Source organism: Argopecten irradians, chromosome 4 (assembly GCF_041381155.1).
Source record: "Argopecten irradians isolate NY chromosome 4, Ai_NY, whole genome shotgun sequence".
Taxonomy (NCBI): domain Eukaryota; kingdom Metazoa; phylum Mollusca; class Bivalvia; order Pectinida; family Pectinidae; genus Argopecten; species Argopecten irradians.
The window spans coordinates 8,940,787-8,956,259 of NC_091137.1; the positions used below are offsets into that span (position 1 = coordinate 8,940,787).

The 15,473-nt window shown below is 34.4% G+C and overlaps 3 protein-coding genes across 5 annotated transcripts in view; 1 reads left to right on the forward strand and 2 right to left on the reverse strand.

Moving 5' to 3' along the window:
- Window positions 1-13,209, forward strand: LOC138320524 (plancitoxin-1-like). Its single transcript, XM_069263539.1, has 8 exons — window positions 1-185; window positions 3,685-3,862; window positions 6,539-6,617; window positions 7,382-7,543; window positions 7,985-8,188; window positions 8,350-8,462; window positions 9,433-9,561; window positions 9,794-13,209. Exons 1-8 carry the CDS (start codon window positions 64-66, stop codon window positions 9,893-9,895), a joined length of 1,089 nt encoding a protein of 362 aa, XP_069119640.1. The 5' UTR covers window positions 1-63; the 3' UTR covers window positions 9,896-13,209.
- LOC138320526 (uncharacterized) overlaps window positions 1-15,473 on the reverse strand; it is a 288,019-nt gene that overhangs the window by 243,892 nt on the left and 28,654 nt on the right. The gene's annotated exons all lie outside the window — the stretch shown is intronic.
- LOC138320523 (FK506-binding protein 15-like) overlaps window positions 13,210-15,473 on the reverse strand; it is a 26,976-nt gene continuing 24,712 nt past the window's right edge. For both annotated transcript variants that reach the window (XM_069263538.1, XM_069263536.1), the window contains exon 31: window positions 13,210-15,355. In XM_069263538.1, coding sequence (XP_069119639.1) covers window positions 15,281-15,355 — 75 coding nt within the window. In that variant the 3' untranslated portion in view covers window positions 13,210-15,280. The remainder of the gene's footprint in view (window positions 15,356-15,473) is intronic.

The window sequence follows — 15,473 nt, forward strand, 5'->3', positions numbered from 1 at the left end:
GAAAATATGTACTTCCTGTTTTAGTAGTTGAGCGTAGGTAAGCAGAAATCTGTCGGACCTACGATGAATATGGTTTATAAAACGATGTCGGGACGGAGAATACTTGCTGCTTTGATACTGTTGGGGACATTGGTTATGGTAAACAGTCTAAGTTGTCTGTCGGAAGCAGGAAAACCCGTCGACTGGTAAGATATAAAAGTTGCTACCATTAGTGCATTGTAACTGACAGTATCATGTGACTGACAGTATCAGTTGAGTATTCGGCACACACACATCAGGTGAATCACCTGATAGTTTTCTTACTTTGTTTGATAGAACATTAAACACAGTTTCAGGACGGTGATATATTAAATTGTACCTACAATACATATATATATTATAGTTTATAATGTATAACAATGTTACATTGAATGTATGATATATACATAGTCTACCAGTGAAATATGAAACATTGTACAATGTTGTACAGAGTATAAGGATTACAATGTAGAACTATGTGCAGAGTGTAAGGATTGCAATGTATAACATTATACAGAGAATGAGGATTGAAATATATAACATTGTACAGGGTACAAGTATTACAATGTATAACATTGAACAAAGTATAAGGATTACAATGTATAACATTGTACAGAGTATAAGGATTACAATGTATAACATTATACAGAGTATAAGGATAGCAATGTATAACATTGTACAGAGAATAAGGATTACACAATATATAGCATTGTACAGAGTATAGGGATTACACTGTATAGCATTGTACAGAGTATAAGGATTACAATGTATAACATTGTACAGAGTAAAAGGATTACAATGTATAACATTGTACAGAGTATAAGGATTACAATGTATAATATTGTACTGAGTATAAGGATTACAATGCATAACATTGTACAGAGTATAAGGATTACAATGTATAACATTGTACAGAGTAAAAGGATTACAATGTATAACATTGTACAGAGTATAAGGATTACACAATATATAGAATTGTACAGAGTATAGGGATTTCAATTATAGCATTGTACAGAGTATAAGGATTACAATGCATAACATTGTACAGAGTATAAGGATTACAATGTATAACATTGAACAAAGTAGAAGGATTACAATGGATAACATTGTACAGAGTATAAGGATTACAATGTATAACATTGTACAGAGTATAGGGATTACAATGTATAACATTGAACAAAGTAGAAGGATTACAATGGATAACATTGTACAGAGTATAGGGATTACAATATATATAACATTGTATACTGAGTATAAGGATTACAATGTATAACATTGTACTGAGTATAAGGATTACAATGTATAGCATTGTACAGAGTATAGGGATTACAATATATATAACATTGTACTGAGTATAAGGATTACAATGTATAACATTGTACAGAGTATAGGGATTAACAATATATAGCATTGTACAGAGTATAGGGATTACAATGTATAACATTGTACTGAGTATAAGGATTACAATGTATAGCATTGTACAGAGTATAGGGATTACAATATATATTACATTGTACTGAGTATAAGGATTACAATGTATAACATTGTACAGAGTATAGGGATTACAATGTATAACATTGTACTGAGTATAAGGATTACAATGTATAGCATTGTACAGAGTATAGGGATTACAATATATATAACATTGTACTGAGTATAAGGATTACAATGTATAACATTGTACAGAGTATAGGGATTACAATATATATAACATTGTACTGAGTATAAGGATTACAATGTATAACATTGTACAGAGTATAGGGATTACAATGTATAACATTGTACAGAGTATAAGGATTACAATGTATAACATTGTACAGAGTATAGGGATTACAATGTATAACATTGTACAGAGTATAAGGATTACAATGTATAACATTGAACAAAGTAGAAGGATTACAATGTATAACATTGTACAGAGTATAAGGATTACAATGTATAACATTGTACAGAGTAAAAGGATTACAATGTATGACATTATACAGAGTATAAGGATTACAATGTATAATATTGTACTGAGTATAAGGATTACAATGTATAACATTGTACAGAGTATAAGGATTACAATGTATAACATTGTACAGAGTATAGGGATTACACAATATATATAACATTGTACTGAGTATAAGGATTACAATGTATAACATTGTACAGAGTATAGGGATTACACAATATATAGCATTGTACAGAGTATAGAGATTACAATGTATAACATTGTACAAAGTATAGGGATTACAATGTATAACATTGTACAGAGTATAAGGATTACAATGTATAACATTGAACAAAGTAGAAGGATTACAATGTATAACATTGTACAGAGTATAAGGATTACAATGTATAACATTGTACAGAGTAAAAGGATTACAATGTATGACATTGTACAGAGTATAAGGATTACAATGTATAATATTGTACTGAGTATAAGGATTACAATGCATAACATTGTACAGAGTATAAGGATTACAATTTATAACATTGTATAGAGTATAAGGATTACACAATATATAGCATTGTACAGAGTATAGGGATTACAATGTATAACATTGTACTGAGTATAAGGATTACAATGTATAGCATTGTACAGAGTATAGGGATTACAATATATATAACATTGTACAGAGTATAAGGATTACAATGTATAACATTGTACAGAGTATAGGGATTACAATGTATAACATTGTACAGGAGGATTACAGTGTTTAAAATACTGTATGTACTGATTGTCTGATTATACGATATATACAAGGACTACATATATAGTGGCAAAATTAGACGAAAGTGTGAAGATGGCAGTGTTTAAAAATTGTACGTGAGAATTATACATGTAATTTTAAATATATCCTTGTGACTTCAATATCTAATTAACTTTAAGCAGTGAAGCGCGGATCATGTTGAATTTGCCTCTGTTCAGTTGGCTTTTATATTTGCTATGAATGCTGACTGAAAGATGTTCAATGCTAATATTTAATACATTTGGTTACAATTTTATGATGAAATCCCAAGAGATTTGCATGTTTGGAATCACTGGCACGACAACTGTGACGTCACAATGATAATGACATCATAATTAATAAGCGCTTGATGTTCATAGATTATATGAATGCAAACTCCACTTGGTAAGGTTACATAGTAGGACTGCGGTGTAAATGTAAATATCATTCTGTATAAAGAGTACAGTATCTATGTATATGGTTTACAAATTGGGAACCATTTTTATGCAAGCTGAATAACATTTTGTTCTGTAGGTACATCGTTTACAAAATGGATAACATTTTAACTATCTTCATGTATATAAAAGTTGTATAACATTTTTACAAACTGGGTAACATTTACAAACTGGGTAACATCTTATCTGTATACATGTGTATATAAGTTGTATAACATTCTGTAGGTACATTGTTTACAAACTGGGTAACATCTTATGTGTATACATGTATATAAGTTGTATAACATTCTGTCAGTACATTGTTTACAAAATGGGTAACATTTTATCTATCTACAGAAGTTGTATAACATTTTGATTTCATATGTACATCATTTACAAACTAGGTAACATTTGATCTGTATACATGTATATAAGTTGTATAACATTCTGTAGGTACATCATTTACAAACTGGGTAACATTATATCTGTATACAATAAAGTTGTATAACATTCTGTAGGTACATTGTTTACAAACTGCCCATACTACCAAAGAGTATTAATCCTGTAATGTACCGGGGTCTTGGATTTTACTACATGGATGCAGATTCACCCTCCTGGACATTGTCTAAAGTCGGAATCAATGGAAGTGTTACCAATCCTGTCTTCAACACTCTACAGCAAATATACAGCCTTTCAGTAAGTTATCAACCCTGTCTACAACTCCCTACATCAAATCTACAGCCCTTCAGTAAGTTACCAACCCTGTCTACAACTCCATACAACAAATCTACAGCCCTTCAGTAAGTTACCAACCCTGTCTACAACTCCATACAACAAATCTACAGCCCTTCAGTAAGTTACCAACCCTGTCTACAACTCCATACAACAAATCTACAGCCCTTCAGTAAGTTACCAACCCTGTCTACAACTCCATACAACAAATCTACAGCCCTTCAGTAAGTTACCAACCCTGTCTACAACTCCATACAACAAATCTACAGCCCTTCAGTAAGTTACCAACCCTGTCTACAACTCCATACAACAAATCTACAGCCCTTCAGTAAGTTACCAACCCTGTCTACAACTCCATACAACAAATCTACAGCCCTTCAGTAAGTTACCAACCCTGTCTACAACTCCATACAACAAATCTACAGCCCTTCAGTAAGTTACCAACCCTGTCTACAACTCCATACAACAAATCTACAGCCCTTCAGTAAGTTACCAACCCTGTCTACAACATCCTACATCAAATCTACAGCCCTTCAGTAAGTTACCAACCCTGTCTACAACATCCTACAACAAATCTACAGCCCTTCAGTAAGTTACCAACCCTGTCTACAACTCCATACAACAAATCTACAGCCCTTCAGTAAGTTACCAACCCTGTCTACAACTCCATACAACAAATCTACAGCCCTTCAGTAAGTTACCAACCCTGTCTACAACTCCATACAACAAAGCTACAGCCCTTCAGTAAGTTACCAACCCTGTCTACAACTCCATACAACAAATCTACAGCCCTTCAGTAAGTTACCAACCCTGTCTACAACTCCATACAACAAATCTACAGCCCTTCAGTAAGTTACCAACCCTGTCTACAACTCCTACAACAAATCTACAGCCCTTCAGTAAGTTACCAACCCTGTCTACAACTCCATACAACAAATCTACAGCCCTTCAGTAAGTTACCAACCCTGTCTACAACTCCATACAACAAATCTACAGCCCTTCAGTAAGTTACCAACCCTGTCTACAACTCCATACAACAAAGCTACAGCCCTTCAGTAAGTTACCAACCCTGTCTACAACTCCATACAACAAATCTACAGCCCTTCAGTAAGTTACCAACCCTGTCTACAACTCCATACAACAAATCTACAGCCCTTCAGTAAGTTACCAACCCTGTCTACAACTCCATACAACAAAGCTACAGCCCTTCAGTAAGTTACCAACCCTGTCTACAACTCCATACAACAAATCTACAGCCCTTCAGTAAGTTACCAACCCTGTCTACAACTCCATACAACAAATCTACAGCCCTTCAGTAAGTTACCAACCCTGTCTACAACTCCATACAACAAAGCTACAGCCCTTCAGTAAGTTACCAACCCTGTCTACAACTCCATACAACAAATCTACAGCCCTTCAGTAAGTTACCAACCCTGTCTACAACTCCATACAACAAATCTACAGCCCTTCAGTAAGTTACCAACCCTGTCTACAACTCCATACAACAAATCTACAGCCCTTCAGTAAGTTACCAACCCTGTCTACAACTCCATACAACAAATCTACAGCCCTTCAGTAAGTTACCAACCCTGTCTACAACTCCATACAACAAATCTACAGCCCTTCAGTAAGTTACCAACCCTGTCTACAACTCCATACAACAAATCTACAGCCCTTCAGTAAGTTACCAACCCTGTCTACAACTCCATACAACAAATCTACAGCCCTTCAGTAAGTTACCAACCCTGTCTACAACTCCATACAACAAATCTACAGCCCTTCAGTAAGTTACCAACCCTGTCTACAACTCCCTACATCAAATCTACAGCCCTTCAGTAAGTTACCAACCCTGTCTACAACTCCCTACATCAAATCTACAGCCCTTCAGTAAGTTACCAACCCTGTCTACAACATCCTACATCAAATCTACAGCCCTTCAGTAAGTTACCAACCCTGTCTACAACATCCTACATCAAATCTACAGCCCTTCAGTAAGTTACCAACCCTGTCTACAACTCCATACAACAAATCTACAGCCCTTCAGTAAGTTACCAACCTTGTCTACAACTCCATACAACAAATCTACAGCCCTTCAGTAAGTTACCAACCCTGTCTACAACTCCATACAACAAATCTACAGCCCTTCAGTAAGTTACCAACCCTGTCTACAACATCCTACATCAAATCTACAGCCCTTCAGTAAGTTACCAACCTTGTCTACAACTCCCTACATCAAATCTACAGCCCTTCAGTAAGTTACCAACCTTGTCTACAACTCCCTACATCAAATCTACAGCCCTTCAGTAAGTTACCAACCCTGTCTACAACATCCTACATCAAATCTACAGCCCTTCAGTAAGTTACCAACCATGCACTAGAATTTAGGCATGAAACTAGCTCATGTGTCAAATTGGAACTTCACCAAACAGTCATTCACTGTATAATTCACCAGTCACTATACAATTTACCAGTCAGTTGACCAGTGACTGAAAACTTTACTGTTAACTAGTCCCCATAAACTCATAGATGTGTTTGTTTTAGAATAATTTTTATTGACATTGTATATATATTTATATAGTTAAAAACTTTATGTTCTATGAAATATTTGATGTCATGTATTTCTTCTATGTTTTTTTGTAGAAGGATGATAGCTACATGTATATTATGTATAATGACCAGTCACCTTCCTCAGAAAGTCTGAATCATGGACACACCAAAGGCAAGTATACTTCATGTACAGATCTGTGAATTAGAGTTATCTCCCTTCAAGGGGAAAGTCTACTGAACATGGGCCGTTTTCGTTTGGAACAACCAGTTCGACGGTTGGTTGAAGTCATTATTTCAAGTATAAATCCTGACGGACCTGCAGTTTTTGATTCAGGCCCGTGAGGGCTTTGTCAAAGCTCGTCTGAAAACAATACAAAATCACCAGGTCCGTCTTTAATTAATAAACGAACAACTAGGTCCAACCAGTCAAACCGTATAATCGAAAACGGCCAAGGACAGTAAAGTGGTTGTCAGTTAGTAGCACTGCAGTTATCTCCCTTAGGTATTTCTGATACTCCTCGGTTTAAATTAATGTTTGATCATAATCATGATTTCGTACTGAATTACATCCTCAATATTCCAGGGGTCTTTTTTATTGCCATTGTATCCACCCATTGGTTATGTCATATTTTTAAACTGAAGGCATTTTATGAGAAAACAACTAACTTATCACAGGCCTACAAAGTCTTTCTTTGAAGATTAAGTAGGGAGCGACGCCCCACATTAAAGTCATACTGTCATTCACATTGTAACTTATTTGATTTTTTAGATGTACATCAAAGGATCAAACTAACTTTGACATCTGCTGTCGCACACAGATCCTTCAGTTTTACTATGACATATTCCAGGAGTAGATTACGACAGTGAGAGTAATCCCTGGAATATCGAGGCTGGCTGAATACAAAAACAGAATGAATATGATTTGTTTTACTACAGGGGTGGTGAGCTTCGACATGGAGAACGGCTTTTGGATGGTACACAGTACTCCCCGTTTCCCTCCCCTGAAGACCTCCGGGTGGGAGTGGCCTGATAGTGCCATGGATTATGGACAGGCATTCCTGTGTGTCTCCTACCCGACAGCCATGATGGATAAAATAGGTACATATATAGACAGAATACCAATTTATTTTAATATAAACTAAAATATGCATTTTCATGCTCAACTCTTTTTTCATGGTGATTTGATTTTGTGATTTAGAGTTAATTGTTTGTTGAAAACACCATAAAACCAGCCAGTCCTACCATATAAACATAAATGGCAGTGTGTGTGAGAATATAAAACCAGATTTAATTGAGTAACAGATGTAGAAGTATATGATTTCTTGTTACTGCTAGGTTTGTCAGAATGGGTTCATGAATGCAAATATAGTGTGATTCAGTTTACTATAACATGTGTGCCTTGATATCATTGTTGCATATGTTAATATTTCAGCAAAATTTGATTTCAATTAAATAAGATTTAAAAGGGATTGAACAACAGACAATGCCTATGTAGTTATCTGCCTGTTACATATGTCACTTGGTTATTACCTGTTACAGGTGAACAGTTTCTCTATACCTATCCTAAGATCTACGACAAACTTTTCCCCGTCAGTTTTGTCGCTAAGAGTCCCATAATGAGTAAGATACTGGGAGGAAGCCAATCACATGTGACCCAGTTACCATGGTACCATAAGATGACCTTAGTATCAACAGGCGGCCATCAGTTTGTCAGTTATGCCAAGTTTGGCAAGTTCATGGCTGGTAAGGACAGTGGATTTATTTGAAATGATTTGAATGAGGTATGAAGTAGCAAATTCATTGTTTAACATAGATGTCTTCAAATATCAGTACTAATGTGCACCATCAAGCAGTATTTCTAAATGAATACTTTTCCAGACTATAAAGTTGCCAATATCTTGTAGATTTGTACGATAACCTGGTGGCTGTAGATCTCCATAGTGACCTGATGGTGGAGACGTGGCAGAAAGGAGGCGAGAAAGATAACCTTCCTACCAACTGTTCTGTTACCTATAAGGTAGATAGTGTGATCTGTGTGTGGAACTCTCCTGTCTTAGCAGTGACGTTCAGTGTTTCTCTCTAATGCCTTGATCAATGCACCATTATTGGAGAAAAGAATGTCGTGTGATACCTTTACTATCCTAATCCTCACACACACACATATATATATTATGTGTCCTTGTCAAACTTGTTTAGTTTATAATCTGCTTCCTCCTAATATAAGTCTGGTGAGATACTTCAGTATGAACTCGCTATCAACAAACAAGAAGCTCATGAGCCTTAATGGTCATCTGACAATTGACACAATACAACATCTCAAACAATATAGCAGTAGCAAACAATTAAAAGCAATACAAAAAACTCTTTTATAAAAGTTTGTTTTTGATATATTTGATGAATTTGACCATGAATGAAGGTCAACGTCATTCATTTGAACAAACATGGTAGCCCTTCATCCCAGCATGTCACAAGCCCAATATCAGGGCTTTAGGCATCTTTCTTATCAACAAGATGTCATTTAAAGATTTTAGCCCATTTGACCCCTGTGACCATGAATGTTGTTCAAGGTCATACATTTGAACAAACTTGGTAGTTCTTCATCCCAACATGCTACAAATATCAGTACCCAGGGCCTTTAGTTTATTGAGAAGAAGTCATTAGAATGAAAAGTTTACGCATGCGCATGTCCCACGGCTGACAACGCACAGTGCACGACGATGGACGGTGCACAACAACAAACGGTGCATGATGACAATAGAGTCTAAAAATCTTAAAATTATTTTATCAAAACTCGCTCTTTTATTCAAAGATTCTGTGTAGGAGTTATTGATTTTGCTTTAAAAATTTAGTAGATGATAAATCAATTATGATGTTATCAATAAATCATATGTACTGTACTCAGTAGAGGTAAGGTGTCCTCCCTAGTCTGACCCTCCTATATTGTACAAAGTACCTGACCAGTTTCCTCTGTTGTTTGTGTGTTTTAGGTATACAATGTCCAGAATGTGACTTTCCCAGTTGGTGGTGTTTACTTTCTGGAGACTAAGGATCATTCCAAGTGGGCCGTTTCTGTAGACAAGGGGGGATATACCTGTATCGGGGGTATAAACAGACAGGTAAGATGGAGCAATAGTCCTATATGTACTGTCTAATTCAGACAAATGACTATAAATAAAAATTGACCTGTGGATTAAGAGTACTAAGACTGTTTTTTTTTGTTTGTTTTTGATTGGTCTTTGCAGACAAATTTGACTGTAGTATTTGCTATAAATGTGTGAATTTAGTATTGTGATTGATTATTCAAAGGTCAATTCTACACTTACAATCGATGTTTGTGTCTCCCTGTAGCGCTCCCAGTTTCACAGAGCAGGAGGGACAGTGTGTTTCCAGAACAGACAGGTTTGGAAAAGTTTCCGAGCATTGGTGGGAAAGTATGCACCATGTCCATAGGAAACCTTGTGTCTGGACAGGTAACAAAGGGCAGACAATCCCCCAGAATCTGGTAGCAGACAGGGAGCTAGAACATTTTATGTGACATTTCTTTATGTGTTCAAAAACCTTATGAAAACTGTAAGTGTTGAGATTAAAGAAATAACATTAAGTTAATAGTGTAAACATGACTTGCCAATTAATATGATTGTAACGAACAGCAATGGATCCAGAGGTTAAGTCTGTGTTCACCAAATGATAACATATCATGTTTTTACAGAACCAGTGATTGCTTGCCACATTTGAAGTTTACAATACTGTACAACATGAAATATTTGTAGGTACTTTGTTTTGTTGTTCAAAGCTTTCTGTTGGCAGATATATTTGTGGGTAGTCATTGAAATATGGAAATACCAGGTAGTAATATGTAGACACATGTAATGTGAATTTTGATGTTTTTTTCTTCTTTATTCATGGTTTCATAGCAACCATTAAAACAACATTTTTTTTATTACGCAACAAAATTTCTTTTTATACAATGTACCAGTTACACCCATTTCACTTTAAACATGACAGCTAACTAGACATGTTTATTACATTCCTATGGGGTTAGCAGCTCTAGTTGATTTTGTGCCATTATTTACATTATCACTTGTTCATAGTTCTAATTATTTGTGTATACTTTTGATGTTTTGGTATGTATACCTGGTGGGGATTTTTTTAACATTCCAATGTAACAGTTGACCTCAAGGGTTAGGATAACCTATTTATAGTCACTGTATTTTATCTATTGTTATATGCCAGTCCGAAAACTTCCACTCAAGATGTGAAACACAATCAAAACTACATAACTTTTCCTAGGAGGTTCTAACCAAGTTTTTTATTTTACGGGTCAATCTGAAATCAAAGATCACCATTACAGCTGCTATCTTCAAAAGAACCATATATTTTTCTTCTGTTTTACCAGTGATTAGAGATATAGCTGGAAATTGATAGTGTTTTTTTATGAAGGGAAGCCCAGGAAGCAGTTTTATTGTTATTACATCTACAGTAACCTTTCAGGGAGTTAGATACAAAGGGTAGGATCACAAGGAGGGAAAGGGGACAGAATAAAGAAGGTGACCACTAGAGGAAAGATGCAATGAAATTACCAAAGTGAAACAATGTTGAACAGATGAGATTGATTCAGAAGGACTCTGTATCTGACCTGTTAGTGATCTGAACACTGTTGTATACAGTAATTCTAATTATATAATCTTCAAGTTTTCTTGTCTTTTTTGTGTTTTTTTTTTGTAAATTTATTTTTCTATATACTTAAAATTCTATTCTGTTTTTTTCTCTATACTGTTTTTATATATATGCTCACATATTTTTGTGAATTTCATTGTAATTAATTCTTAACACAGTTAATGCAATATTGTGCACTTTTTTCCTCCATTGAGGGTTACACAATATTCACCATTAAACTGGTGTTATTGTATTATTTTGATATACCATACAATTGTCCACTGTTGGAGACATTATTTACATGTAGGAATAGCTCTATGTTAGAGAATGTTGGTCCAACTACAAGTTCAATTTTATAATGCTGTCAAGCCTCAGGGGTATTGTATCATTGTTCTAGTTTTTTATAACTTTTTGTAACTTCTAGAAACATTGATATATATTTCCATGCTGTGTAACATAAAATATTTGTGTGTACTTTATTTTGTGGTTTTGTGGGGAGAAATATTTGTAGTTTACAGATGGAGCAATAGTGACAATAATATTAAAATTTCATTATTTATTCATAGTTTCCCAGCAAAACAACTAAAGTTTTAACAGATCGAACATTTCATGTTAAACACTTAGGTCTTTGTAGAGCATTCAATAAAGAAATTGACGATGTCTAGGTTCTGTTTGTATACCGGTATCTTACTTATACATTGTGTCTATATTGAACTGGAGTAATATTTTGTACTTTGTTTTATAGCCTCGAGATGACAGAACATATTTTTTGTCTGTTTATATCAACACGATACTTTGTACTTGATCTGTTAATTGATATATATATACTTATTAATAAACATTTTTGCTTATAATAATGCTTCGACTTTTTTATTCAAACTTTGTTACATATTTATTAAATACATATTTCTAACATAACTATTACAGAGTTACCTGCCTTGTCTCTTTGTGAAGTCACAGTTAATACCTGCCCACAAGGGCAATTCTTATATGCAAATATAGGTAGCTGGGCGAGTCACTTTGGGTATTCATAGAGATCTTCCTTGTCATGTATCCATGTTAACATTACACTACAGATGCTATCGTTGAGTCACCCATATGTCAAACCATGGTGAATTTTTTCTGTATTATACATGTATTAAATGTACGAGTGAAAATAATGTTTGACAACAAAATGTCTATAAATGTTTGATGAAGATAAGGGATACATATAGGAATTTAAATGAGTGCCTATTTCGGACCAGATCTTATAAAACAAGTTTTGACAAGCAAAAAATAAAAACTTTGAGACTAATTTCATAAAATCTCTTCTAAAATAAAAATGAATTTATGATCTATGACTACCACTGAACCTACATTTGAAGAATTTCTGTTTTCATTGTCAAACTGTCGCAAAGATCCAGTTGACACCGCCATTTTGTCCTGCTGTCCTTGAATCCTGACATTGTTTGTGTCCTGATATTACAATGGATTTCCTATTCGGCACAGCCAATAAAATCTCTCCTGGTGATATTACACTAGTGACATACACAAAAATATAAATGGGGCGAAATCACTGGATATCAGGCGGATTATGTCATACTGTATTTGACAGTGAAATATCATGAAAGAACCGCCTATTAATTGTGCAATAAGAATATTTGCATAACGTATATACTTATTTTGTTGCTCTTGTGTTCTTCATGTGTTTATAACTAATCCACTGTCTCGTTTTTCTGTCTTTGTTTTCCAACCATCCTTTATATTCCAGGGGTTACTATCACTGTTATATCCATCTGTGGACTTTATCACAGCAAATCTGAAGGCTCATTGTGCAACAACAAATAAAACAGTTAATTCGAGTACTTTGATGTACATCGAAAGAATTGAATAACAGTACACGGTATGGCTTTGAAGTTGGGATGTCTTCTGTAGGCATTTTATTGGTTAGTTTGTTCTGAAATGCCATCAGTTTTGCTATGGCATAGTCCAGAGTGGATGTAATGAGTTATAGTAACACCTAGAATATTGAGAATGTGCAGCCACTGAAGAAACTTTCATCAAAATGACAGCTCTTATAAATAAATAAAGCTACTAAAATATAATGAATAAAAAACATTCAAAGTAAATTGTTTTAATATTTTATTTGTAAAAAGCTTTTAAGCTTCTGTAATTTCATATTATATATATATAGTACATGGAATGAGATGATGGGAGTTGTGATCAGTTCGTTATTGACTAGCATGTCACCTACCATATGATCGGAATTCACATTACATCAATATTTCAATGAATGACCTTTCAAGGTCAGACTGAATTCTGATTACAATTGATTATTGTTTCTGGCTTCAATATTTTGTCTCGTGCAACAGAATTTACAATATTCACATTTCTTATGAATAAGAGAAGATTTACTGTTTATGGAACCCCATACGTTTTTATTGATACTTTAGGTTCCATACGTTTTTATTGATACTTTAAAGTAAAATAAAAATACAAACATAAATGAAAAGACTTTCACTGAAATATGTACATGAGGAATAGCGATGGTGCTGATATTCAGATGAACATGTTATCTATGAAAAAATACTATTTTAAAAGTACTTAGGTTAACATTGTACAGTAATCAATATGATAACATTTCAAGTTTCAGATGAACTAAACATAGCCGCACAATAACATGATTTTGGCACAGTGCGGAATTCCTAACAGAGGAAATGTGGCCTTAGTTTTCCATCTCTGACAACCATATCTCACTTACACAGTCTATTTGGAGTGAGTTCAACCATCAACTTACAACATTTACTCGAGGATAAAAGCTACATGAGTATAAATGCTTATACATCCCACCCCAACAATGATTAAAAAGCACCTGGTGAGAAAATTACATATCACTTCATCTACATGTAATCATTAGTTTTTCTTTCAATCCTCATAACCATTGACAATGATATGTATACATTAATGTACATTTAAACAGCGATAAATCCTAAACATTGGCTTTACTTCATGGGCGAAATAGAAGGCAATTCCTTTTTGAATTGAAAATTCAATTATACTGGACCCTAGATATTTGCTATATATTCTTTCTTCCATCAAACAACATTCCAAGAACATGAATGTATCCAGGAATGGCCAGTACTAAACATTACAGAAAATATCTAATACAATACAATATTGCAAAGTTATTTCTTCAACTTGTCCTTACACGTCCACACAAACTTTACTCAACATTTGGGGATCTGATTAGAAAACTGATCTTGACATAATTTGTGAGCAAATTTCTACAGTCACATCTCTATTTAAAAAAAAAACAAACAACTGTATGTCAATAAACATACTTGGCAAATGAAAAATATCTGTTCTTTGTTTATTGTCTCAAGCTACACAGCTTTTCTCTGAGTAAGACTGTAACATCTAGACATGTAGCAATATTTGTCAATGAATTGCACACAAGTCTAAAGATTAGACCAATTAACACATTCTTCTTTACAGGGATCGACCAATCAACACACTCAAGTTTACAGGAACCGACCAATCAACACACTCCAATTAGGAGTAACCGACCAATCTACATGCTTTTTATAGTCTATCACAGTCTAGCCACAGTACTTGTACCCCATATATATATATCACAGGTAGGAAAGATTGTTTGATCCAGTATAAATTATGACGACTTAAAATCCAACATGGGGAATCCTGCCCCACTCCTTTGTATTCTGTGTTTGCTTATTACAGAGTTATTTTCCCTGCAGGTAAATATTAATTGTGTCCTGAAATTGTGAGAGAAATGCCATATTTTTCAGCATATTTTTATACATTTACTAACAAATTCTTATTTTTAAGCCTATTTGCAAGGGTAGATAACTTTGCTTATTCACTTATTCGGAAGGGCAGATAACTTTGTATATGCACCTATTGGAAGGGCAGATAACTTTGTATATGCACTTATTAAGAAAGGTAGATAACTTTGTATATGCACCTATTGGAAGGGCAGATAACTTTGTATATGCACTTATTCAGAAAGGCAGATAACTTTGTATATACACCTATTGGAAGGGCAGATAACTTTGTATATGCCCCTATTCAAGGGCAGATAACTTTGTAATATGCAAAGACAGAATAAATGATATATGGGTATGCATCAATAAAATTCAATATTAGCACTTGAAAAATTAACCTAAGCAGAAATTACCATTATTAGCTAAGCCAGTCTAGGTCATCGTCATCGTCATCATCACCGAACAAGGGAGGTGGCGGCTGTGGTTTTAGGTCCTACAACATAACACAGGCAGTATTAGATAATCAGTCCATTTCTCTGTCCTGATAGGGATACAAAAAGCCTTCCATAATGATGATTCTGATCAAAATTATTTATCTCTTAAGTTATATG